This window comes from Balaenoptera physalus (assembly GCF_965194825.1).
Source record: "Balaenoptera physalus genome assembly, chromosome: 2".
NCBI classification, from domain to species: Eukaryota; Metazoa; Chordata; class Mammalia; order Artiodactyla; family Balaenopteridae; genus Balaenoptera; species Balaenoptera physalus.
The window spans coordinates 130286384-130314305 of NC_138883.1; the positions used below are offsets into that span (position 1 = coordinate 130286384).

A 27922-nucleotide genomic window follows, 5' to 3' on the forward strand; every position below is an offset into this window, starting at 1 on the left:
GTATCTACTCCTTTGTCTCAAACTAGTGCGCTTTTCTCAAGCCCCTAAGAGATGGCCGTGATTAGCCATTCCGGTTTGCACTTAAGGTTAGTAATGAACCATCATGGTGTGCTCAGGACTGTTCTCATTTTAGCACTGAAAGTCCCATGTCCCAGGAGATCCCTCCATTCAAGGCCAAACGGGATGGCTGGTCACACTATTGTCACTAGCTTTCCAGGCTGTCATGATGACATTCTTACCACAAATTGTCCAGTCTGTATTTGAATACGAGCCAGTGGTTTATGCTCTGTCTGCCACGCTTTCTAGTTCTGTGCTAACAATATCGAGTTCTCATTCAGGTGAGGAATTAAAAGAACTGGGACTTTTCACATATATTCTCCCCAGTGATTCTGTGCCACCATAAAAAAAACATGCACATAAACACATATATGCTTTAATTAGAATTTAAATAAAAACCACAAAAACACCTACTGGAAAACATTCATTCTCTTTAGGAACAATGTGGGATTTTTTCTTAGATTTTTATTTTTATACATTCTTATGACATATCCCTTCACAGGTGGTTAACAAGATCAGCTTTTTGGATGATTCCATTCTAAATATACATTTTAAGCAAACAATATCAAAACAGCCAGTGGGAAGGTGAAAAACATTCCATTAATACTGTTTTGTCTACACAACAATAAATGTGAAAAGACTGGTTGTGTCCTTACCCTGTCCCACCACACAGTTGACTACTATTGTCTCCAGAGTGACTGGTTTTAAAGGACATGGAGCTGTGGCATGACCTGTCACAGGGTCAAGGGCACACCCTGCTCCTGGGTGTTCCAGAGACTTAGTAACCAACAACAGCTCATCACTCCATATTGGTAAATACTCTTGTCAGGATACTTCTTAAAGATATGCATTCCAACATGGAGATAAAAATTAAGATCTAAGACATTTATTTTCCAATGGAGGTCGGTCATGACTTTAATAAACCTATTCACATTAGCCCTCATTTCCAAGGTCACAAGCTAGGAGAGTGACATTAAACTAAGCCTACTTAGACACACATAATAGACTCCTGCCAGCATCAGTCTGTCTTGCCATCAAACAGTAGGCTGTCACCTTGACCAAATTCTCACCAATAAATAACTTATACAAATCATTACCAATTACAACTAACATAAAATCAACTCATCTTTATATCAGAAGCAAGAAGTCTTCATTGGCAAAGCCGTCACCACCGTACCAGTTTCTGACAATCACTAGTGCATTTGGCAGATAACAAAGGTTTACACTTGCAATTCAAATCAACTTTCTTTCTATACCCTGCTTCATGGTGTTTTAAAAATAGATCACCCTGAAAGCTGTGCTGCATTGATCCTCCACTTCTTGATTAGGAAAACGCACTCTCCCTAAACTACTTGTTGTAGCCATTCCTGGCAGCTGAGGAGATATGCGTTGTGGAGGTCTGAGGGCCATCAGTGAAACCTAGAGGGAAGACCCTCAAATTCCATAACCGCCCTCCATCATCATGTCCTACCTGAGGATGACAAAGTTAGGGGCGGTACACTTTCGACAACATTAAGTGAAAGAAACTAGCTTGGATTAAAATACTGTGCTCCTAGAGATACTATTTTTATGTGATGCTACACCTTTAAAGAAGGAAGCTTTAAAAACAATACCTTTATGTAAAATAAAACAAATCCAGCAGAACACACCCATTCTAGTCTCTTAAACTCAGTGGTGTATATCTACAGGGCCACACTCTGTGGCCCAGAAGAGTAGGGCCTCTGCCTTCCTCCAGGGCCCTTCCTGGGTGCTTCAGGGCTGGGCGGCAGGAGAGGCACCCAGTTCCCTCCCCAAAACATCTTATTCTATTTAGTGTATTATTTGTTTCCCTGGACAAAACACCGCCACTGTCATGATTTCTGTCGAAAGTGCAAAAACCTCCATGAGGTTGGTTGCCGTTTTTCCATCTCTAACTCTTTGCGCTCAGAAAGGCCTCCACCCCATCATCAGTGGGTTGGAAAGGGCTTCTCTGGGAGGCACAGCCCACCTGGGCTTTCAATTTTACTGTGCACGACCATCCCACGAGTCCAGCTACAGTCTGCGCATCAACGTTCTTTTTATTGTCTTCAGGGTCTACCTCCCACCAGTAAAATTAAATGTTTAGAGGCTAAAGTGCAGAAAAGCTCAAGTATACCCTGGTAAGAGCTGGCTACTCCAGAACTTAGGTTATAACAAAAAAGAGTATTTAGATTGTGCACTAAACAACCTAGTACTGCAAAAAATTGGCACTGTAAGCCATTCCCAATAATCATCCCCCCAGCCCCTGTCCCTGCCTGGACCCAGTGCAGGGTTCCAGGAACTCATGCAAACGTAGCTAGTGTGCTGATCTGATATACTGCAGGAGGCTGGAGCTGTCCTCTCCATAAATAAAATACTATATTATTTAAATTTCTGCACATAGAAAGCAATTCATTCAAGTCTTTAAATGAATTTAACTCTATGACAAATAACTTTTTCCTAAGATGAAATCATTTAGTTTTTTTTTTTAATCTGCTTATTTCCTATGATTTCTTTTTGAAAAGACTTAGGAAAGAGAAAAATGTATTCATTTTTCCCTTAAAATGTTAGTTTACTATTTCATGTTAGCACATGCAAATAAAATGTACTCTTAAATATATTACTTTAATCTCATTACCATTTAGGCATCTTACCTAGATATAGTTTCAAACAGATGTGAGGCATTTCTGTGACCTGGTGCAAGAATGGTAGAGTAGAAAGAAAACTCCAGAACAAGGAGCTTTTAAGACTAAAAAGATAAAAAATATTTTTGTCAAAGTTCCAACTCAATAAAATTCCAAAGCCTTTTAAGGCATGAATTAGTTTGAAATCTTTACAGATTATCAAGTAAATTGACATTGCCTGGAGCACTCTTTAAAGAAAGTAAAAAAGGAGGGAGGTTTTAATAAAGAGTGCGCCTCCCTCCCCTAAAGTAAGTAAAGGCCTTTGTGCATCGGTATGTTACCAAGTAAGATGGCATTTAAAACAAAATATGTTTATCAAAACCAGTCTCCCTCATTCTCCTCCTCCTGATTGTCTAGATAGAGGAGGGCAACCTTCTTTTCATCCGAAATCACTGACCTTTGGTCTACCATCCTCTGCAGCTGCACCATCTTATCAAACTCAGCCTGCTCCTTGCCCTTTTCCCCGGGGGCCTGGTGTCTGTCCCCAGCAGAGCCCTGAAAGCTCACGCCAGCTGCCAGGTCATTCCTACTGCTGGCATCTCTCCAAGCATCACGGTCAGACACACTATGAGCTTCTGCTTCCGTCCCTGTGGGGAAGAGGACTGTGGCCTCTCGGGTCCAGCGGGGGGTCGTCTCTATGTTACTCACGTCCATCTGAAAGGTAAACGAAGTTTCTTTGGGCCCCAGGGCAACGTGCCTCAGTGTTCTGCCACTGTCTGCGACCTCGCCTACCTCAGGGGAGTCCACCGAACCAGCAAGTGCAAATGTTTTGGAAATGGGTCCATGGAAGACAACGTGTGCAGAGGTGTTGGTTTCTGCAGGACCCAGCTGAATATGCCTAAAGGATCTGCTCACACCTGATGTCGCTTCTGCCCCTGATGTGTCTCCTGAACTAGCCTCCTGAGGCGATTCAGAAACGGCCCTTTGGAAGGTGCTCTTTTCAGTCATCAGGATTTTCCTACCCACAGTGTAACTATGGGTGGCCTGGGTCACATCTGCAGAGCCCTCTCTGTGGGCTTTGCTTTCTGAGTCGCTAAATTCCGAGGCTGGGGGAACTATCTGCTCGGTGCCTTGATGCCTCTGGGGCACGGTCTTGATGTGCCTGATGGATGTGCCATTCCCTGACCACACTTCCGTGTGCACAGAAGCTTCTCTGACACCCAACTCCATTCTGTCTGAAAGGGGGGCTGTGAGCTGGATCTGCTCACTGAACCCCTCCTTGGGGCCTAACTGAAGGTGCTTCACAGAAGTCTGGGTACCCGCTGACTCTTCTGTTGAAAAATAATCACCAACCTTCCCTGCCTCAGAAGCGGGAGCCTGAAAAATAATTTCCCTCTTAGAATGAAATTGTTGGGAGCCAAATGGCCTGTGCCTCCCCGATCTGTCAGGATCTGTGGAAAGCTCTGCCGGGCCAGGCTCTTCTGAGTCCCCGGCCCCCGGACAGGGAGGGTCAGGCCCTGGGAAGAAGACTTCTTTGGACAATTGACTTTGATCGGGACCCAACGTAAGATGCCTTGCAGACAAGCTGGCTCCCGCCGAGCTTGCTGCCCAAATCAGGTCACCTTCCCCACTTACCTCCACCACCTGGGCAGCGGGTCCTTCGGGTGAGACTTGCTCAGTCCTCCAAGTTCCAGGGGGCTCTATTTGAACGTGCCTCACAGACTGACTGACGTCCTCCAGCACATGTGACTGGGCAAAGCCCCTTGGGCTGGTGACTTCCACGGTGGCCGACATGGGGCCCTGGGAAGAGACCAACTCCGTGCGGGGAGAGGCCTGGCCAGTGTCGGCCTCCTCACCAGAGGGGCTGTACAGCTCCTGGGTGGCCCAGCGCTTGAAGCCGTGGCTGGCAGCTGGGGCCTCCGCTCTGGCCTCCCCATCTGAGCTGCCACGGGCCGGGCTGTGCCGCCTAGCCAGGCCGTCTCGTACCACCGACTCCACGGCCTTCTCGATCTCACCCGCTTCATCCCTGCTCAGCTCCTCCAGGTCTAACTGATCGGCATCCACCGTCTGCGAGAGGTTGACTTCGGCCACTAAGGTCACAGCCCCGCCACCCACAGTCTGGACTTTCTTTACATCAACGGAAACACCCCCAGGCCCGCCCTGACCCTCTCCGGTGAAGGCGGACAGCTCTTCCTTCATGCGCTCCGGAAGGCTCTCCTCCAGCTGCTCAATCACTTCCACCAGCTGGTGCCTGGGCTCCTTGAAGCCTCCCTTAATGGATGTGTGGAATTCATGTGGTATTTTAATTTCCTTTTCAATGACTATGGGTTCAGCATGAAACTCACCACTTCTCGCTTGTCCTTTCCAGTGAGTAGAACCCATGTCCCCCTCCAGAGATGCTTCTGGAACATCCAGTGGCTTCACAACCTTCTCTCCCAATGCATCGTCCCCCTCCATTCTTCTCCGAGACCCTGGCACAATTTCATCTTGCCAGGAGTACCTGATGGTGGACTCCTCCTCGATGTGGATCTGCCCGTACACAGAGCCTTCAACTCTCTCGTGGCCACCAGGGTATTCGTCCGGAGTCGACACCAAATAACTCTGCTCTCCCTCCAAGTCACCTGCCTCCGTCACTTCTTCAAAGTGAGTTATGTTCTCTTGGGGCTGCCTGGTCTTTTGACCTTCATTCCCTGAGCACGTGGTATCTGTTTCTCTGTAAACTTCCTCCTCAACAACAAGCCCCTTGGAGCCCGAAGACACGTCATCGACCTCCTCCACTTCGAATGGTGTAGAAAACTCATCCGCCTTCTCGCCACTGACATAGCTCACGGGCTCCTCGATGATCTCCACGTTGACGACCTTTGCTCTCCCCTCTCTCCCCTTCAGACCAAGACCGATTATATCTCCGATCAAATGCTCAGCTGATTTTCCTTTCAGCTTCACCTCCTTAGCATCCTTGCTTAACAGGTAGTCCAGGCCAGCTTCATCTGAAATGTCGACCTCTTCAGTCAGTTTTGACTCCACGACTATCTCAGTCTTTGTTTTCCTGTCACCGGGAAGCTCTTTCCTGTCCATGTAAGTGACTTTTGTGTCTGGAAAAGAATCAGCAGATGCTTCTGTCTCAGGAGAGTGGGTAAACTGTTTCAGGATACTGGAAACGATGTTCTCAGCTATGGTTTCAGTCATGGAATTACCTTTCAGAGAGCCTGCAGTGTCGCTGGTGCCCAGCCTGAGCCCTGCCTCTCTCGTTTCCACCCCTCTATGTGTTCCATCACCAGCATCCTTCTTTAGGGGTGTCTGGAGACCTTGGGGGGCCGCCTCTGCTGTGCTGTCCTGGGATACTTCTAGACTGATCGGTATCTCTCTCTCCCTCACACTTTTCTCCAGTGACTCCTCCTTTGCCTTTTCCTTCATTTGCTGGCTTTCTCTCTTTCTTGCTTCTTTATCTAACTTTGTAAGTTCTTCCCACCTTAAGTTTCTCTCCTCTGAAGCCTTCTCTTTAGAATCAAACATTTTCTCTTCTCGCTTTGTTTGGATGTTTCCCGGTCTGTTTCTCTCCTGCTCCCTTGTGGCTTTAGCTTCCATTTTCTTTCCCAAAGTGATGGTCCTCTCATTTGACCAAGTGCTCTCGGAAGCACCTGCCGCCACATTGTCCCGGCGTTCTTGGTAGGACTCTTGGGCAACGGCGGACTCTTTGGCTAAATTAGTGGGGGGGCCCTTTATACCTTCGGTTTTTGGTCTATCAGGGAATGTTTTCACTTGAGCTTCAGAATTTCTTAAAAGACCAGGGGTTGGAGAGAAAGTTCTGAAGTTGGTTTGACGGCTGGCAGTTTTTTCATAAGAGTTTTCCTGCGGGGTAGTGATAAAGGAAGAGTATCTGGAGCCCAGGAAGTCTCTTCTGGCAGCGCTTCTAACAGCCGTCTGAGAACGTGGCGCCAGGCTGTGACTGAAGCTGGCCGAATGTGCTTTCTGCCTTGGAAACAGATTTCTTTCATTTTCCCTCTGTAATACTGAGGTGGTATATTGATAGGGCTTGTTTCTGAATTCTGTAGAAATTGAACAGTGCATTAAAATGATAGTCATCATTACCTTTTTTCATCTTAAAAGCATCACAACAGATCAAATCCCATCCCATCATAATATACACTATTACCACAGGAAGGTCATTATAAATGAGATATTTTCAACCCCCAAATTATTTTTTTCTGGTAGTTTAAAGAAACCTATGACAATAAAATATAGCCCTACGAATGCTTCCACACAACACTTTTCTCCAATTACTGATCTTAAAATATTCACGCATCTTAAATATATCAAACGTGTGATCGTAAAGCATGGCACATGTGCCAGAGACGTTAGGGGTGCTATTTATGTGGCAGAAATTTCACAATTTGGAATCCTTCATTTCCACTTCGTTGAGATAACTTTATTTTACTGATTAGCAGAGAAGAGCTTCATAATTACTACAGAGTACATAAATACTAAACACTGAATGGCATAACCCCTCCACCTTTTACTATTTTTCATTTGATTGCCATGTTGGGCCAACAAATATTGAAGAATTTAACTTTTTTTTTTTAATTCCTGATTTCTTCTATTTTTATACTTTTTTTTTTTTTTTTACAAACATTTCATTTGAAAAGGTGCCAAAGCAGGAAGCCAACCAATCACCAATACTACAATCTGTCTTAATGTCATGGTCCTGGGGTTGGGAGGCAGTCCATGGGGCTTCCTGCTTTGCTCTGGACCATCCACAGACATGCTACCCAGGGTACCTGCTCTTAGGGGTGGCAGCTGGTGGCAGGAATGTGGCCGGGCCAGGAGCATCATCCGCCCTGCAGGCACCCCTTTGTGCCCACCCACACCCATCTGCTGAGCTGGGCAGAGGCTTCTCGCCCCCTGGGTCTCCCCCACGGCAGCCAACCAACCTTACTCTCAAATTCAAAAGCAAACTTGCTGGACACCAAGACCAAATCCCTTCCAGTCACAGATGACTGGAACCAAAATTATTCTGAACCCAGTGACCTGTCAATCTGTGAAGTGTCTAATAGGGATGTTGTTTTTGAAAATAAAGATGGGGAGTGTTATTTTTTTTAAAAACTACCACCTATCCAGATTGACTGTTATAATCACATTCTCCTGACAGCAGTAACCAGTACATACATGTAATCCCAATGTACCATGATTTTGAACATGGCAACACTCATGGAGCCTGAAACTACACAGAGTAAGGTGTATACAGAACATACTGCACATAATGTAATCTGCCCTTGCTTAGCCAGAAAGCTTTTTAAGGTTTTACAGGACTGGGAAAACTTTAAAAAAAAAAGTTATCCTACAGGTTCTCCGGGTCTTTCTGATGAACATTAACTCTCTAATGTCAGTTCTGCAGCTACAGGAAGTACGGGCTTTGTGCTGCAGCTTTTGGCCCGAACTGAGGCTGACTTCAGGGCACTAGGTGACACTGCCGCTCACATCACCCTGAGCTGCCCACACAAACCTAGGCTGGTGGAAACAGTGTAATCCTTCCCACCTCTCCCACCGGTAGGGTCACGAGTTCCAGTGTTGACTGCCTGCTGTACAAAGTAACACCTCCCTAGGTTTGGGTTAAGGCTGTAAGTCTTTGGTCTGTAAAGGGTGTTCCCTCCACAGGGTGTGATGAACAAATCCACGTCCACCTCTCACCCTTCACACTTCCCAGCTTTCCATCAGCCCTCTCCTCCCTCACCACGTTGGGTAGGAAGCACCCTCAAACACTGGCTAGATGAACAAATGAGTTAATGAAGTCCTTTCCCACACAATTTCATTTGCATTATTATTGAAACTATGGCCCATTAAATAAAATCTATTTGATACTTGAGAGGGACAAATGACAGTTATCTGAAAACTCTTATCTAACCCCAACTCTTCCAGATAATGATGCTTTACTCTTTATCCATGGAATGAACCTGCTCAGATAGACAGCATCTTAATGTTAAATGATAAGCTTTCCTTATATTTACCTTGTGGCACATTTTCAATGCGCTCAGTCAAGATCTGTATCTCCGGATTACTTTCTCCTTCCAGTAAGGCTCTGTAAAAATTATTTTTAAAAAACTCATTAGGAAATAAAAGACAAGAAGTGCCTCTGTTAGCTGTCGATCTGGTCAATGATACACTGTCACAGTGTCATGTGTCTGCAGATGCTGCACCACTGGGACGCAAGCCTACCCCAGCAGACCTGGCTGGAGAGAGCGTCTATCAGCTAAATGAACAAAATGAGGGGGCCAGGGCTTCAGAAGGACTGGAGAGCCAAGGCCTTCTAGAAAACCCTTCCAAACCCAGGGCATGGAGGAGGAGGAGACAGAGGGATGTGGGCCCAGGAAGGGAGGTCGGGGGTCTGGCTTCCCTGGGAAGCAAGGAAGGGCCCATGCCTGGCAGGTCACCCTGGACTACAGGGACCCAAAACAATTACTACTACCCCACTGGGGTCTCTCTGGAGTCACAGGTCAGGGGCTGACTAAGGGCAGAATAAGGACTGACATTTGTTTGTAAATAAGGCAGCCAGACGGCATCTGCAGTTTTCATACTGGGTTCCATGGGGACATCTTAGAGATGAAAAAAGAGGAGAGATGGAAAGGGCAGGCATAAGAGGAGAAGGAAGAGCTGCAGACCACGCCCCTCCACCACCTAGGCCCCCAGGGGTCTCATTCCAGGCAGCATCCAGTTATCTCCTCTGATAAAATGGCAAAATGCACTGGACTAGGTGGGTTCTTTGGCCATGTCTAGCTCCCAAAGTGTAAAACTCTAGAGTCTTCATTAAGTTGTTATTCACGTCTATGACTCAGAGCCCTGAGGAGAGAGCAGAGGTCAGGCCCCATAGTCCCAGCACACCGCAGTGGGTCAGTGCGGGATATCCATTGTTTGGAGACCCTAGGACGTGGGCTGCTGCGGGCACAACAGTTGTTCAGTTGCTAGGGCAACGTGTGAGGTCACTAACGTCAGTTCCAAGAAATATACTGCATATGGCAAAGGGCAAGCAGAAGCGGGGCCCACTTGGAAATGCTGATCTGACCACTGAGAGCCAGGCAGCCAAAGAGGGAAGGGACGCCAGAGCTGGGTGGGGACTCTCGGATCAGGCAGACCAGGGCCAAGTTCTATTTCCACTGATTCAAACGCAGTGATTCCCACAAATGCGAGAACCCTGCAGGTAGGTGGAAGAGAGCAAGGAGGCCCCCCTGAGGAAAAAGCAAAGACAAGGGTGAGAGGGATTCCAGTCCAGGTGTGCACGGGAGGGTTCTCCTGCAAGCTGCGACTACAGCGTGCATGTGTGGACGCAGGAAGCCGAGGGGCCGTGTCCAGAGCCCTGCCCTCCACGCCAGGCGAGAGCCAGGAAACAGGACACCAGCCCGTTAATCCCACACCCTCATGACCAAGCATGTTCGGTTCCAGGAACACAAATACCTTCCACTGCCGAGAAAATCCTGAGGTCTGTATAGAATAAAAGGAACACGTTCAAGGTAAAAGTCAGCCTGGGAGGGTCTGCGCCCCAGGATGACAGTAGCAGGAAAGGTAGCATCCTATAGCTAAAGGTCCACGGGGGGCTACTGAGAAGCCAAGTCCTATTTCAGATCTTCCCTCTGCCTGCTCGGGAGGAAGCCGCAGGTACCACAGGGCTCCCACGCTAGCTGCCCAAGTCAGGACAGAAAGTGCTTGCAGGGCATCCAGGTCAGCGGAGAACTGATGGCCGGGGCGGGGGTGGGGGTGGGGGGCGGTCAGGATAAAGAAGATCCTCTTGGGGGAAAAACTTCTTCCCTCTCCCCTCAAAGGGGAATGGTTTTGCTTCTCTTTCAGGAAAATCCAAACCATCACCAAACTTTTACTGAGTTCAGGACCCTGAGTCAGGTACTATCATTCCTAGGAGGGGGCACCAGACCCCGAGGGGTGACACAGCGCTAATGCTCCTGTGCCCAAGGCCTTCACCAGCCCTAAGACTGAGCACCAAACAGGCTCTAACCCTCCCCTCTATCTCACCAAGTCCTCCTGGCAACCCCACACTGGGCCGACGATGGGCATCCTGGCCCTACAGGTGAGCAGACTGGAGTGCAGGCCTGCATTCATCAGCAAGAAAAAGGGAGCCCAGGCCTGGGCACTCAGCCGCCCCTGCAAGCTGCCTGGGCCTCCCTGCTGGGCCAGAGATGGTGCCATTTCACATACATTTTAGAACAAATGCTGCAGACAGACCCTCCAGACCATATTAATGAAAGCAGATCCAACATCTCTTGGTGATTTCAATCAAAATGTCCCTACAGGGAAGAGCAGCAGCTCCCACTAGGGAAGAATTCAGGTCCACAGTGACTCCTCCTCCCAGTGGCTGGTCCAACAGGCAGGAGCCACCTTCTCCACCTGGGCGCCCAGCACAGGGCCTCACAGGCATGCAAGAGACACTGGTCCTGAATCCATGCCTTTACGAACCCCCCACCCCCCCCACAATGACACATGACATCCCGTCTCCACCAGCACAGCTCACGAGACTAGGTGGCAGAGGCATAAACAAAACCCCTGGGGCAAGGCCAAAAAGGGTCAATTCCCTCAAAAGCTCTCAAAGGAACGTTTTTAAGGAACAGACTCGTACAACTTTAAGGAGCAGGTCAAGCGTTCTCTGGTTATTTGGGGAGCGGTGGAAGAAAACTGCCTGGGACCCACAGTGCCAGTGAGAAATGCCAACCGCTTGAATCATGGGCTATAAGTGAACATCTCACACAGGCCCACAGGTTGGCAGCCTCTCGAGAGGCAGGAAAACAAGCAAACATGTGCTGGAAAACCAGGACCCTGGCCTCACTAAGGTGGCGGAGACAAGCCCACAAGGTGGAAGGGAGCGCTAATGCGGCCCCTGGCTGGGTGCCAGGCCCTAACAGACCACCCACGGGCCAACCAGCAGTGGGGCTCCCGTCTGGGACAGATTATCCTGATGGCAGCTCAGGGCACATCTGCTGTTGCTCCACACAGTGGGCACAAGGCGGCCACCCTGCACGCCCACCAGAAACAGGGACAAGCGTCAGGGGGGAGGGAGAGTCGGAGGATGTTTCCAGAAGCAATGCCAGTGGGGGAGCCTGCCTGGTCCTGGGTGGAGGGATGTCTCACGTGGTGCTTCCTGGCAAAACGCAGGCTGTGGGAGGAAAAGGGGGAGGGGCTGGGAGAAGGAGCTTCCCTGGGCCCCAGCTCCAGAGAGGACAGGGGACTGCCTGTCACTCTAGACTGGGGACTGGAGGGGGAAGGGAGGAGAGAGGGGCAGAAGTCCATCCACAGGACCAGCATCACCATCTGGTTTGGAAAGGGTCTGTCCCAAGCACAGGCATGTGAAAGACAACAAGGAGGCAGTGGTGCCAGGCAGCCTCTGGTCACTCCCTCTGTGCTCAGGATGAAATCACATAAGGAAAGCCCATTTGTCGATTCCAGAGACAGAAAAAAAAAGACTGACATAAAGAATAAGATTACTAATAAAGCAGAAAGAGGAAGCACAGGAAGTGGTTAACAGAGAAACCTCCAGAATCAGGTTGCCTGGATTCAAATCCTGCCACTTCCTAGTCCTATGACCTTGGGCAAGCCGCTCAAACCCTCTGTGGCTCAGTTTCCCCATTTCTGAAACAGGGAGCACTCACAGGTTTGTGGTGGTAATTAATAAAGTGATTGGAAAGTTCTTGCGACAATGGCTGTCACAGAATATGTGCTCAATAAATATCAGCCATCATCATCATCATCATCTACATCATCTCCTATTGACCTCAGAAGAAAGGTGATTTTCCATTAACCAAAGTAGTTCAAGAAGGGAAGAGATTCTGGATTACCTAAAGTCATGGTTAACTGAGGGCTAATTCATTTACGCAATGATGTGGGTAAGGGTAACAACCAAATGTATCTGTTGATCCTAATTATCTATCCTTAAAACTACAAGATTTTATTAACTTCAAATTTTTCACCTAATAACCAGGTAAGTCTCAGTGTTAACACATTTTTATAGGTTTTCCCAAAAATAGGATTCAACTTTAAAAAAACAAAATGGGGACTTCCCTGGTGGTGCAGTGGTTAAGAATCTGCCTGCCAATGCAGGGGACACGGTTTCGAGCCCTGGTCCGGGAAGATCCCACATGCCGCGGAGCAACTAGGCCCGTGCGCCACAACTACTGAGCCTGCGCTCTACAGCCTGCGAGCCACAACTACTGAGCCCACGTGCCACAACTACTGAAGCCCACACGCCTAGAGCCCGCGCTTCAAAACAAGAGAAGCCACTGCAATGAGAAGCCCGCGCGCTGCAACGAAGAGTAGCCCCCGCTCGCCGCAACTAGAGAAAGCCCGCGCGCAGCAACGAAGACCCAATGCAGCCAAAAATAAATAAATTAATTAATTTTTTAAAAATGTATTTCTCCAAGAACTTGAGAACTTCCCAAGAAATGTTCTCCTTTGAACAGAAACATAAAAAGGTACAGGTGATCTTAAAAACAATGGAGCAACCAGAAACATCATTAAAATGATGAAATTAGCAATGTTAAGCGTTATCTGTACTGCTTCATTAGCAGTCTAAACCTAGAGACTGAATATTCTCAGTTAAAACCCGCCACCTCTGCCCACTGCCATCAGAAAGAGGAAAGGGGGGCTCTGCACGTCCTCCCCCAGCACAGACATACAAAGAAACTAACCTTTTAAAAGGACTTTGCCATAAAGTCCCCAGGCAGGAAACCGTTGCACTACATTTTTGTATCTTGCCAGGCAAGACTCCCTTTAGTGCTTTTTGTCTGAGAAATCCATTGGCCCTGCTTTCCATTTTTTCAGGTAAAGCTTAGAATTGTTATATTCTCCACCCCCAAAACATAAAAAACAAAGCCTCTTTTTAAATTTTGATGGAGATTTCATCACCTGTCCCCCAGATAAGAAATCCAGGATGGGCCCCTTCTTACCCTCAGTTTTGTGATTTCTGGACTCAGTTTATTCCTGGGTTATTTTTGCATTTTTTGTTCCAATTTTGACGATCTTCTTTTTTCCAGTATATTTTCTAACAGCTTACTCCTGATGATTGGGTTCTGTTTTCTTTTTTTGTGGGGGGGGGGATGGGGGCGGGAGTGCTCTATTTTTTAACCGTGTTTCTGCAAGTTCTCAATCTATAGCTTTGGGGCTTGATCTTTATGTCAGCAGTAGAGGGGTTTGGGACATGGTGGGTTCTGAATACTGTCAGTTTCACCATCTTCAGATTATACACTAAGTCTGAATAAGCCCACTGAGCCCTCTCCACCTGCTTTGTGGAAAAGGCTCAGTGTGGGGTGGTCTAGTTTAGAAGACTGTGTGCCCAGTAGCACATCTGCCCACGTTCCTACCCAGAAACCTCCTGCTCCCAGCCCCTCCATCACTGCCCTCACCAGCCCTGAGTGGAGGCTCCCTCGGGTACCTACCTATGTCAGGTCCCGAATCTCCGACCACCACATGCACCTCCCGAGGCCTCCGCCCCCACCCACAGACACACATACCCCTTCCACCCCAGGCCCAGACCCTCCTGCACTCCACCTGCCAGCAGCTGGCTCCCCTCTCCTTGGCTTTGGCCCCGGGACCGCCCCATCTCAGTGGCCTGGCAATGGAGGCCCCTGCAATCTGCCTCCTTCCAGGCCTCTGCTGACTCATCTTGCATTCTCCTTCCTCCACTTATTTTCTTATCCTGACTTGTGCACCTGGAGCTCCTTCCTGACACCTTTCTGCCAGTCCAATTCCTATTCCCCACTTTCCCTGCCCCTTCAAGGCCCAACTCAAATCCCACATCCCTTGAAAATCTCTCTTAATTACCTCGGCCTGAAGCTCTCCATTCCTTCTCCTAACCATCTTTATCAAACTCTCTTCACTGGCAGTAAACCATGTACAGTATTTTCTTGGAACATGCATACTGTTACTTTAACATCTTGTTTGACTTTTCACCTAACCATACTTCTCCCTCCCTCCTCCCATGCCACCCCCCACTTCCCACCTCCCCCTCTTCTATGTCTGTTCAAATCTCTGCCATCCTTCAAGACCCAGATCAATCTCATCTCCCTCTAGAAGAAACCTTCCCTGATTCTCACAACTCCCTTCTGATTCCAGAAAACTTGCACTTGTGTGTCTTGGGGAACGTGTCTTGTTTCCTATGGTGTAGGAGGCTACCTCAGTCCGTGCAGCCTTATCTCAGCACCCGGCCGCACGCTTCTGAGCCCCTCTGAGCAGGCATCACACCCTGCACGCCGAGCATCTCCAGAGCAGCCTGAGAGCACAAACCCCACCCAGCTCACAAAACATGGCTTCACGGGTGTGGCTCTTATCCACCCAACATACATGGCCCTCAATGACAGCCCCCAAAACCAAGCTGCCCAGGGACGCCCGAATGCTTGGCATTGCCACAGATGCCACGCTAGGTCAGTCCTCAGGTCCTGGCCCGGGCTGCCCCCTCTGCCTGGAAAGCCCTTCCCACATGGTCTCTTCCTGGCTGCCCTTCCTGCAAGACTTGGCACTGCCTCTTCCAGGAAGCCTGCTCTGCACACTCCATCAGCCCCCCACAGCACCAGCCCCCCACTCAGCCTGCCTATCCTTTGTCTTGTCCTCTAGGCTGCTGTAAGACAGGCTTAGAGCTTTCTGGATGCCCGTGGGCTGCTCTGCAAACAGTAGTGTGCACACAAATCACCTGGGATCTTGTGACAAGGCAACTTTGATCAGTAGGTCTGGGGTGGGCCCAAGGTTTCCCACAAGTTTGAGATGCCTAGTGATGCCCACACTATGGGTCTGCAGGCCCCTGTGAGCAAGGCCCTGGACCAGTGTTTCTCTTCCCTGGACGCATCTGACCATCATCCTCGGAGCTCTAGCACTACCATGCCTGGGCCCACCCTGTGCCAATCTAATGGGAATATCTAAACTGGGTCCAGGAGCCGATGCTTCATCAGCTTCTCCCAGTGATGCCCATGTGCAGATGCAGCTGAGAACCACGCCCTGTCCTGTTTCTGAGAATCTCCCCTTACATCACTCAGCCCCTCGTATAATAAGCACTCACACGTCAGGAAAAACCTCGAGATGACATGTCAGGCGGATAAGCATCTCCAGCCCCACATGACACCACTGGAGACAGGCAGACAAGAGCAAGCACAACTGTGCCAGCCTGTCTTCTCCCACACTTCCCCCTTCTCTCAGCATCCTCAGCCCCAGCCCAGCCCCACGGCTTCTGCCCATCATCACCTGCAATGTGGGAGCAAAGGGCTCATTCTCACATTCACCTGCCAGGCCAGGTGCCACGGTCTCCCTGGCCACCAACTGGCCAACTTAGTTTTGATGAAATCCTCCAGTCTTAGACTCTGAGGTTTGCTTTGTTTTAATTTTATTATTTTGTTAAATTATATACTTACGTATAAACTGTAAGTCTATCCCTATAAATTATGAGTTGCACCATTTTATTATTACCTTAACGTTTCTTCTTTAAGGTTTCCGGAAAGGGCCAAATATCTGGGTTTGGAAGGACTCACGATACTTGAGACCTGGCCCGCAGAGTCCAGCCGTGCTGTGATGTGCTTTCAGCTTTCCAGAGCCACAGCCCTTCTCTTCCATGTGTGGTGTGTGAGCAGTGGCTCACACACCTCACATGTCTGTCTGAGCAGTGCTAGAGGAGCGGCCACTTCGGGGAAACACAACCTCAGCCACGGCGGGCGAAGCAACGCCTGCCGCAGCACTGGCCACCTCAGCCCCTCTGGACAGGGCTGGTGAGCAGTCACACTGCACGGGACCCTGGAATGTGGTCCCCACGGAGCTGACTGTCCCTGCCGCCCTCAAGAGAGGCAGGGTGTGGGAAGAAGGTCAACTTCCGGAGATGGAGGGTCAAGGTTTGTAAAGATCAAATGGGCACTTGTGAAGAGGAATTTTCATACCTGGCCTCAGAATTTGGGCAGCAGCACAAAGTACTGAAAGAATCATGTAAGACATGGCAAGGGTTTATCTTCAGGACACTTATCAGTGATAAAAAATGCTAGGCTTTTGGCTGATACAAAGAAGCAGGTCATATTCTACCCTTGTACGTCTTTTAGACCTGCGGGCATCTCCCAGACTCAATCCTAAGCACTGGAGGGCAGGGGGGCGGCAACAGTTCTAACCACAGAGGCTGGGGTCTGGAGCTGGGCAGGGCCGGGCATATGCAGGCTCCTGGGCTGGGCTCCCCATTTTCCCCATGCAAACTTGGACTTCAGGAAGGCACACAGTGAAATCAATCACTCACTTCCCAGAAAGGACTGATGCTTCCTAAACTCCTAGGAGAGGGCCAAGTCAATCCCTAAATGGGTTAAAGAAACGCCCGGCCACAGACAGGAGTAAACTCTGTCCCTGCTGACATGAGCGAAAAAGGCTCGCGACCAAGAGAAAAGCTAGAAAAAGCTAAGCCTTGAGGAAAGCTAAGCTGGTAGGGTTGTGAACACCTACCAGAGAGGTAAGGCCCTGGCCTCTCAGGCAAGATGCCCACCTGTGCCCTCTGACTTTTCATGACAGAGAACTGGGGGCAGGACAAAGCGAGGAAGGAAAGGGCTCAAAATCCCAGAGAGATGAGGCATAAAATCAAAGTCTCCTGACTCCAACCCAGAGAACTCTTACAAAAAGGAAACAGGAAGATCCAACTGCCTCTGTAGAGAAAAGACCTCACCTGACACCAGGTGTCACCTAACAGGGGCACAGATGTGGGTTTTCTAGGCTGACCCAGCATCCGCTCTAGAACGATGCCTTGTTTGGGGTACCTCCCACCTGAATCTCAGTCCATGTGACTCATAGGAAGCTGACCCCTTTCAAGCACTTCGTTCCCCGAGCCAAGGATGGGCACGTGACCCAGCAGAGCCAGAGGGGGTCCAGGAGTCCTGCTAGGATGGTGGGAAAGAGCCCCCTCCTCTGACCACAGGATTGGGGGTTTCAAGGACAAAAGCCTGGAGCTGCTTGGGGCCCCTCCTGCCACTGTGGGAGCAGAGCAAGGAAGGAGGGGCCAGAGAAGGCAGGGACAGCCTGCCAACAACCCCATCCGGGCACCTGAACCTACCATGCCCAAAACTAAGGACTTTTTCAGTTATATGAGTAATAAATGCCTTTTTTGACTTGAGCCAGTCTGAGAAGGGTTTCTGTCACTTGCAAGTGAAAAAAATCCTAATGCTTCCTTCCCCCAAATAAAGCACGACTGTTTTGAAGTTTTCCTTATTAGTAAAGCTTAGCTTATCTCACTCAGCATTTGTTTCAATACCCTACCAATTTAATTTTGCAATTGTTCACCCCATGAGATTTCCAAGAAGATTGTGGAGATGGACTTTGGGAAAGACAGGCTGGCAAGTGCCTCATCTCCCCTCCCCCATGCCCTGACCAGCATCCCTTCTGCAGGACTCAGGCTGCATAGCTCCCAGAGCAGGGACCCAGCAAGGCCCCCACCAGCTTGGCCCTAGGACCATCCCTCAATTCAGCCAGAGGCTCTTCCAAGGGCTGTCATGCTCGGTGGGTAAGGCACAGGCCCCTCAGCAGCCCGGATCCCTGCTTCCAGGCCCCTTCCCTCACCTGCAAAAGGGGTGTGGTATATCCACCACCAGAGGGTGACTATGGGCAGTGAGCAGCTGCGAAGGACTTACCACTGCGTCCGGCAGGCAGTAAGGGCTCAGTAACATTGGCCACCATGATCATTCTCACAAGTGGGAAAACTGGGTCCCTAAAATTCCTTCCATTGTAAGTGTCTGAGATCTGGGTCCCTCGGTACCAGTCCTCACCAATCAGGAAAGCCGCAAGGTGAGGGGTGCCACCTCAGCCAGAGATGGCTCAGCCCCGGGGGGCAGGAAGGGGGCGCCAAGGGCAAGTGCCACTCTGTGACCCACAGGCCCCTCCAGGGATACCGGGCCATGTCCTCTGCCCCTTTGAGGGCTCTGTGACTGTTTCATCTGGCTTGGTCAAATTCAAGTCAACATCTTGATAAACAAAGCCAGTCGCCTGCAGTGCCATGCTGATCTTTGGGCAGAGACGCAATACTTTTAAGGCCAAATCCCTGTAGACAGAGTCAGAGCCCTGGGATTTGAAGCAACAGCACAACAGGCAGATGGACTCAGACCTTCGGGGTTCAAGTCCCGGTACCCCCCTTTCTAGCTCTGTAACTAACACAGAACCTAATCCCTAGGATCCGAGGAGTTGACGTGTGCAAAGCTCTTCACCAGTTCCCAGGACACACGCAAAGAGCAGGCAAGGGTGCAAAACTTGGCTACTCCCACCATCAGGGGATGCCTGCTCCGTGATCTGAGCGTGGCCCCGCTCCTCCTTCCCTCTCTGGCCCTGGACGCCTCACTTGGCCACATCAGGGCTGCTCTCTGCTGTCACAAAGCCACAGCCACTCCACGGAGGCTGCAGGGACTTTCACACTGCCAGCTTCAGCTGGGTGGACTCAGCGCAGCATCCTTACCTATAGGTTGCCACCTCCAGACTGAGGCCAGTCTTCACCTGCACGAGCTCCTGATAGTCCCGCAGCCGCTCAGCCATGGCCAAGGTAAGGGCTGCCTTCTCATCCTCCAGGCAGGCGATCTTTCTCTAAAGAGAACAGAAGGTTTGGGGATCAGAGGACTGGAGCTTTGCTGGGTTGAACTTAAGGTACCAAGAGCTCAGGGCACAAAAAGAGATGAAAAATCTCCAAGTTTATTAAAAATGCAGTCATTGCAAGGATGATTTTTATTTATTTATTTTTTTATAAATTTATTTATTTATTTTTGGCTGTGTTGGGTCTTCGTTGCTGCATGTGGGCTTTCTCCAGTTGCGGTGAGCGGGGGCTACTCTTCGTTGCGGTGTGCAGGCTTCTCATTGTGGTGGCTTCTCTTGTCACGGAGCAAGGGCTCTCGGCGTGTGGGGTTCAGTAGTTGTGGCTCACGGGCTCTAAAGCGCAGGCTCAGTAGTTGTGGTCCACGGGCTTAGTTGCTCCGCGGCATGTGGGATCTTCCCGGACTAGGGCTTGAACCCGTGTCCCCTGCATAGGCAAGCATATTCTTAACCACTGCACCACCAGGGAAGTCCCAAGGATGATTTTTAAATACTATATTTCTCCCACCTGGAAGGTTTCTTTTTTTTTAATCAGCGCATAAGGAAGATGTGGCTAGGACACGGGCTTCTCTTTTCATTCTCCCTAATAATAATGAATGCTCGTAAAGCATCTCTACAGCTCAGACATCAGTCAGCTTAGGGAAGTCAATATATGACACTAGTGAAGTAAGATGTTATTTAAAATAGGCCAAGACTAGGGACTTCCCTGGTGGTACAGTGGTAAAGAATCCACCTTACAATGCAGGGGACGTGTGTTCTATCCCTGGTCAGGGAACTAAGATCCCACATGCCGCGGGACAACTAAGCCCATGCACCACAACTACTGAGCTCGCGAGTCTCAACTAGAGAGCTTTCATGCCACAAACTACAGAGCCCACGCACTCTGGAACCCGCGTACCACAGCTACAGAGCCCACACGCCCTGGAGCCTGCGTGCCACAACTATAGAGAGGAAATACGCACGCCACAACTAGAGAGAAGCCCGCACACCCCAACGAAAGATCCCGCATGCCTCAACGAAGATCCCACATGCCACAACTAAGACCCAACGCAGCCAAAAATAAATTATAAATAAATAAATAATAAATAAATCTTTTTAAAATAAAAAGAAGTTTAAAATAAATAAATAAATAAATAAATAAATAAATAAATAAAATAAGGCAAGACTAGAAAGCAGGGGTTTTACTATATTTAAAACAGAATTTACTCAGATCTGAAACAGAATTTCCCCCATACTCATGATACAGAGTTCTTTGTTTCATCTAGAAAAGCTACTTTAAAATCATCTGGGAAGAAAAGTTATGTTAATGTGACAAGAATATATTCTGGGCATAAATGTCAAAAGTCACACCTGGATATAAACTTTTATGACTGTTCTCGTGTAGTTTAATAAGTGCTCCCCGGGCACGTGTTCACACCACCCCCATAGCACTTCCGCTCCCTCCTGGTTAATTGCATCTGTCCATGTCCCACCACCCAACCCCCCCACCCCGGGAGACACTGCAAGGCACAGCCTGTCGCTGTCTCATGCATCCCCCCAGCCCCCGCCTCTAGAAAAATGCCCTTCACATGCAAGTCACACAGCACGCAACCAGTGAACTAGATTTAAAATGAAATGATCAAGATAATATTACCCTCCTCAAAATGTACTGTTTTCTTTTTTTTTTTAATAAATGTATTTATTTTTATTTTATTTATTTATTTATTTTTGACTGCGTTGGGTCTTTGTTGCTGCACACGGGCTTTCTCTCGTTGCAGTGAGTGGGAACTACTCTTTCGTTGTGGTGGGCATGCTTCTCATTGCGGTGGCTTCTCTTGTTGCAAAACACGGGCTCTAGGCATGCAGGCTTCAGTAGTTGTGGCACGAGGGCTCAGCAGTTATGGCTCACAGGCTCTAGAGCACAGGCTCAGTAGTTGTGGCGCATGGGCTTAGCTGCTCTGTGGCATGTGGGATCTTCCCAGACCAGGGATTGAACCCATGTCCCCTGCATTGGCAGGTGGATTCTTAACCACTGTGCCACCAGGGAAGTCCCCAAAATGTACTATTTTCAATCGACAATATATTTTAATTAATAAACACAATGGCTTCATTTGTACCATTTTACAGTTTTGCCCTACTCTGCATTACAGTTTTATATAACATTTTATAGTTACGCTGGGGAACAGTTAACTGAACAAATATTTAAACTTTGAATAAGTCCATATACTTTAACTTTTCGTTTGCAATGAAATGTAGCATTATTCCTGAATACAATTAACAGGCTACATTTTTAGACATTTATTTTTGTGGAATTTAAAAATTATAAGACAACAGGAGAAGGAATCTATTTTCATTTCTCATGTAATCCCTCCACCAAAGGCACCTGGCAATATGCTGGCAGTCCAAAGTAAATATGTAATGTCTATGAAACTAAGGAATGAATGTAACTAAGTCCCACACTGGATTTACCATCTAAGAAGATGCATGAATGATCAGCATGTAAATAATTCTGCTTCTCATAGCAGTTCTATATATCTAAGCTAATAATTGTTGCTAGGTTCTTTTTGTTTATACAAAGTATGCTAAAAACAAAAACTGAAGCCACTTAGCTTTTAAAGCAAAGGAGTAAATTTAAAAACCGCTAGCTAGTATCCGAGGGTGGGTAAGTGTAAACACCCTCCAAAACTGGCATTATAAATAGATAAAGAGGTTCATCAAAGCAGACCATTGGCCAGTCTTGATTTAAGTGACAGTTGCCAGAATTTAGTCACAACATTCACACATTCTATAGTTAAGTCTCAGTGTTAAAAGCCTATGTTCCCCCATTTTAGAGGGAGTATAAACTCAGGTACAAGGTTACAGTATAAAATGTTCTGTAAACATAAATATGACTCCTTCCTACTACAGGAAATTCTACCTAAATATTAAAATCTGACAATGTGTAGTAATGCCTTCTTCACAAAAAAGTTTGATTGCTGTTAAAATGCTTAGAAAAAAAAATCAAACACATTCAGTTCTCTAACTACAAGCCTCCTAAGCAGGTCAAGATCTCCCAGCCATGCCAAGGAGGTTACACGAAGATTCTCTCCCTCCTGGGGGTACAGAACATTTCTGCACCCCGCAAAATAAGAGGAGGAAAATCAAACTGTGTTTAAGTTAAAATAAGTGCAGTTCCAACCACATTCCCATGTGAGTCAACTCTTCCTAAACTGTCAAAGGAAAATTCGTTGACTTTTGGAAGCAGGAATATAAGAATTATTGGCTCCCAACAGTCTTCACAGAAATTGTAACCGATCCTGCTGGTTGAATAAAGCTTCAGACTTGGCCTCCACTTCTCCAGAAGTTTTCAAACCGTGGGCCAAGCCAAGGCACTGGAGCCTGAGACACAGCAAATTCTAACCCAAGCAGGAGCAGTTTTGCCAAATGTTAGAGCTGGGGAGAAAGGTCACCTTTCTAGTTGCTATTTAGAGAACGTTTGGGCAGCATCACAACTGGTGATGAAATGTAGGCTACATCAGGGAAAGCATGCTGCCCTCATTGTCCAAAGAATTCATTTTCTCTTAACCAAACTTGAGCAGCTCCTTGCTGAGCAAGTCGCCCAGACACAACAGGAAGAGCTTGCAAGTGTCATGGTCACGCACTGAGAATCTTGAACGTTAGAGAGCTCGAGGGAATTTAAATTCTGTGATAACCTCATTTAGATGCAAAAACTAGATGTTTGTTAATAACAAGCATTGATTGGATGCTAAGTGTTTATATCTCTGGCCCATACAACACCCTGAACTCCAGACCCATCATTTATGTTACAAGACCAGGTGGGTATCTCAGAGGCATTTCAAACTGAAATCTGCTCTCCCACCCAAGCCTGCCTTCCTGCACCACCCCCCTTCCTCCAGCTGCTCAGGCCCCAGGCCCTGGAGCGGACTTGATTTCTCCCTCTCTCTCCCACCACATCCAATCCATCCACAAACCCCATGGGCTTCAACTTCAGGGTAGATTCCTGCCTCTGCCCTTCGCTGCTGCCCCTGGCCCAAGCCTCCAGCACCTACTGCCTTGACAGTGGCAAGTGTCTCCTAAAGAGGTCTCCCTACTCCCACACGTGCCCCACACAGTCTATGTGTATCACAGCAGCCAGGGAGATTCCGTGAAGACAAGGGTCACCACCCGCCTCTGCGCAGAGCCCTCCAGCGACTTCCCACGTGCTCAGAGCCGAAGCCCAGGTCCTGTAGAGGCCACCTTCGCCCACTCGCCGCAGCCACACCTGCTCCTGAACACTGAACTGTTTCCACCTCCAGACCTGTGCAGTCAAGGACTTTCTCTGTTTTGTTTCTGTTATGCTCCCTGCTGTACCCCCAGCACTTAAGAGGCAAGCTTGGCACACCAAGTACTCAATGAATGAACTGAATGGGGATGCACCCTGTGGGCCATTTTCATTACCCCTAGTTCACAGATGGGGAAACGGAGACACAAACAGTGGCAGAGCCACAATTCAGACCCAGGTAGGGCAGCTAAACCAACTCCATTCCTATCGAAAGAAAGTTCTCATTCAGTCATGTCTTGGGGGCGTGGAAGCTGGCCACAGTCAGCCTTGAGGCTAAGAGTGCACTTTCACGAGCCAAAATCTCAATGTTTATGGGGTAAGGCTGGTGTAAATCACAAACATCTTACAGTTTTTGTCTGAAGCCCCTTCCTGCAGACTGGGAGACAGGGTGTATTAATTAGGCTTCAAGTGATCTGAACTACATATAAAATGCTGGGAACTTGGATGTCATTTCAGCAAACTTTTCTCTGGCAAATCTGAGGCAAGGGGCCTACGAGAGAGGTCTAAGGCATGTAGGCCATCTGGGAAGGCCCATTTTTCCCAGAAAGAAAGTCCTAGTGAGCATCTTTCCCCCTCAAGCTGCAGTGCCAGCCCAGAGCCTGGGCACTATGTGGGCGTTCCTGCCTCCAGATGAGGGAGAGGGGTTCCCATTAAACCGTATGGAACACGTTAAAAAGTAAATGAAAGACTTAACACTAAAACTATTCTGACAACAGCCAGCTGGAAGGGTCTGAAAGCATTTTAGGACTGTAGATTAACAGGCACCTCTGTGCGATGCCTTAGGAAGAACACTGATCATTGTTCTATGAAAGCAAACTAAATACTGGTTTAAAGTTCATCTTTAATAGAACAGATAGAAGAGAGGGAATATTGCCCAGTGGTTAGTTGCTCAGGCAATTGAGCATGAATCAAACCCAGGCTTAGCTACTTACTAACTAGGTGACCTATGGGCCTCAGTTTCATCATCTGTAAGATGGGGTAAATATTAGTACCCACCTCCTAAGACTGATGTGAGGACTGAGAGTGAATACACATGTGATGGGCTTGGTACCTCTGCTACCTGCCACACAAAAAGCTCTTGATAAAGGCTAACTCTTAGTAATGAAACTTTTACTACAGTAAATTAGTTAAATCAGGTTTTATGATATTTTCAGTCTCCCCAGGCTAAGCTTCTATAGAATTTGAAAACATCAGGGGCTTGGGGTTAAATCATCCATATTTACTCTTTAACAAAATATCTAGCATTTTTACACTTCTTAAAAAAATGTACTAATGCTTGGTATTGAGTCTTTTGGAATGCAACTTGAAATATGGTTGCTTTAAGGTAACTGGTGAAAGATTCAGGCTATGGATAAGGAAACATGCAGTACAATGAAACAGCCACAAATTGGAACTGAAATATATCCAAGTCCTTATAGACATTTTCCTTACTCTTTACTTTTAGGGGAAAGAAGCAAATTCCAATAGGAGAGATATCACTGGACAGGAGAGTGGGATCCTAGTTCTGGGGCAGGTGTGACCCCAGGGAAGTACCCTGGAGTCCCTGTGTTAAAAAAGGTGATTTTGAACGGCACTTCAGGTCCCCACCTGTCCTGGAATCAGAGGAACTCTGCTTTTATCTGTTTCATATCTGGCGGTGCACTTAAGAGTTAACTGCGGGGGAAAGGTTTCTGCTGCTAAAAAAGAACACTGAAACCAGAGCTTCCAGGTCCAAAATGAGCCAAGTGAGCTATGATGGCAAACGAATGGTGGGGATTTAGCCCACAAAACACGCCTCAAAGAAGCCTTTTCCAAACCTGCTTGCACAGCAGGGACCCTTGAGGTGGTAGCAGGGGTTCCCTACAAAGGGGTTCAGTGGGCAGTGAGTTTGGCAGGCACTTCTCTTTGGTTAAAAGCTCTGTGAAAGCTTACATTAAAGACACTTTTTAACTTTCACTCAACACAGAGCATGGGGCCCCATGGAACTGGCATCCCTGGCCACCATCATTGGAAAGGGAAGCGCCCTGGAGTCTAGAGTAAGCTCCGGAAATCAGCACATACTTCACCGGCCCCTCCCCTTGTCCCACCTACAACCCCAGCAGAAGGCTTTTGAAAATTATGAGGCAGAGGCCAAACAAAACCTATGATCCAAAAGATGAAATCCCAAACAACTTTGTACTGTATTGCTTTATATGATTCCCCATCCAGACTCTAGTTCTTTGAAGAGTGAAGCCCCAGTACAGTGCTAAGGACCAGGGGTAGTCAACAGATAACTGCTGATTATTTGTGGATGCCTGTGAGATCACCACAGGCCTCTATGCCACAACTGCCATGTTTCCTTTACTTCTAATTTTTTTAAAAGGCACAAAATCACTCCAACACAAATTTTTAACTTGAAGCTACAAACTGTTCCCTTTAAAATATTTCTGAATTTGTGTGGATGTTGTCTTAAACTGTCATCCTAAGAACTGATGACAGCAGGATTTGGGAATACTTCCAATTCTGGCCCAGACTGGGCAGGACCAGGGCTAACCCTGGGACTGGACTGGGTGTACAGACAATAAATCCAGCCACAGGTGTCACCGTGTCAGTGTCAGAAGTCTGAGCTCTGCTTCTCTGAAACAGGAACTGTTTATATTACCTGTACTTGTAATAACATCCTGCCATAGGGACCTGCGTTACCACAGCTTTTACACAACCCAGAGATCGGACATCAGCTTGTACTGTGAGAAAAACATCTCTGATCTTAATGCTCTTCTCTGCATTAAGATTACTGCCCCTCCTAAGAACAAATGAGGCAGTGGCCCAGGGAGCCACCACCAGCTGCTTCCAACTGGGAAATCATCCTGGCAAAATAAAAACCGATTTGTAAAACAAGTTAAGTTTTCCCCAGGGGAGCCCTAGTGCCAACGGGGCTGCCATTCTGAACGGCTCACGATAAGGACTTGACCATTGCCTAGAAATCTCCCAACACTGAGACTTGTCTGAGAAGGAAAGAGCTGTCACCTCTGGAAGTCACTTCTGGGGCTTCTTGGTTTACTTTTAAGTGAACTCGGTCTTCGAAACACAGGAAATTGAAAGAGAACCTAGAGCTTGAGAGGGTCATTTGTCAGAATGCACCCAGTCATGCCAAGGGCCAAAGAAATTGACAACCAAACAGGAGGGCAGGGACGGGTCTATCCAGCGGGACCTGCCACTTGGCACTCGCCCACTGAGTCGAAGAACCAGGGGTGGCGAGATGCCGGGACCCTGAGGCCCCACTGCAGAGCAGGGCGGTCCCTTCGGCGCCTGGGTCCCCACCGGCACCCTCTGGGCCGGCCCCGCCCGTGGGCGACGTCGCGCCTGGCATGAACGAGCCGTGGTCCGGGGAGCCCCACCGCTCCCCCGCGGCCCCCACCCGCAGGGCGCGCGGGCCTGGGCTGGGGGCTTCCCAGCGCACTGACCTGCCGCTCCTCTGCCCGCAGCTCGTACGCCTCGCGCACCCACAGCAGCTCATCCTCCAGCTGCGCCCGCAGCTGCTCCATCTCGAGCGCCTCACGCCGCAGCGCCTCCGCCTCCTGCGCGTACAGCCGCGTCTCCTCCTCGGCCTCGCGCCGGCTCTCCTGGCCGCGCCGCAGCGCCTCCTCCAGCTCGCGCACCTCGCCCTCGTACAGCTGCATGGTCTCCCGCCATGAGTCGGCCACAAGCAGCGCGTAGCCGTTGTGGACCTCCCGCATGCGCGGCGGGGGCGCGGTGGGGCCGCCGGCGCGGGCGCGGTAGCGCAGGGTCAGGCCTGCGGCGCGCGCGCGCAGCTCCCGCACGTCGCGTTCGTGGGCCTCGTCTAGGCCGCGGCGCTCGGCCTGCAGCGAGCCCAGCAATGCCTCGAGGCCGGCGCGCGCGCCCAACTCCTCCTGCAGCTCCCACCGCTGCGCGTCCAGCTCGGCGTCCAGGCGGCCGCGGGCTGCGCGTGCCTCCTCGCCCAGCAGCTGCAGCTCCTGCAGCTCGCGCCGCAGCGCGTCGCGCTCGCCCTCAGCCAGCGCTGTGGCCCAGCTCAGTTCGTCTAGCTGCTGCCGTAGGCTGCGCGCCTCCTTGGCGAAGCGGGCTTGCGCCTCGGCCCACAGGCCCTCGTACCCACGCCGGCCGCGCAGCTCCTCCTCCAGGAGCAGGTTTTCGCGCTCCAGCTCCCGTACCCGGCACACGTAGTCGTACAGCCGGGCGTTGAGCTCCTGCAGCTCGGCCTTCTCGGAGCCCGTTTGCAGCCGCCAGGACAGCATCTTGATGGTGTGCGGGTCTCTCCCAGCCGGCCGGTTCCCTCCTACCCTGGTCTTGTCCCCTCTGCTGTGCCGCTCCGGCCCCGCCGCTACTCCGGAGGCCCGCAGACTGGGGCGGGAGCTGGCGAGAGACTGCACTTAACAGGCCGGGA

General features: G+C 49.2%; 1 protein-coding gene across 2 annotated transcripts; it reads right to left on the bottom strand.

Moving 5' to 3' along the window:
• Positions 1 to 417: 417 nt before the first annotated feature.
• SYNM (synemin) lies at positions 418 to 27905 on the bottom strand. 2 transcript variants are annotated; one of them, XM_082448428.1, is made up of 5 exons: positions 26964 to 27904; positions 19114 to 19238; positions 8681 to 8751; positions 4314 to 6724; positions 418 to 3392 (listed from the first exon to the last, which is right to left on the bottom strand). In XM_082448428.1, exons 1-5 carry the CDS (start codon positions 27771 to 27773, stop codon positions 3054 to 3056), a joined length of 3756 nt encoding a protein of 1251 aa, XP_082304554.1. In that variant the 5' UTR covers positions 27774 to 27904; the 3' UTR covers positions 418 to 3053. The 2 variants fall into 2 exon arrangements, with proteins under 2 accessions (XP_082304554.1, XP_082304553.1); XM_082448427.1 differs by having other exon boundaries at positions 418 to 6724; positions 26964 to 27905.
• Between the last annotated feature and the right edge of the window lie 17 nt (positions 27906 to 27922).

Coding starts and splice junctions, on each gene's coding strand:
- SYNM (XM_082448427.1), bottom strand. CDS start 27,773: ATGCTGTCCTGGCGGCTGCAAACGGGCTCCGAGAAGGCCGAGCTGCAG. Junction 19,239..26,963: donor TGCGGGCAGAGGAGCGGCAG/GTCAGTGCGCTG, acceptor TGTTCTCTTTAG/AGAAAGATCGCCTGCCTGGA. Junction 6,725..8,680: donor CATTGAAAATGTGCCACAAG/GTAAATATAAGG, acceptor CAATTTCTACAG/AATTCAGAAACAAGCCCTAT.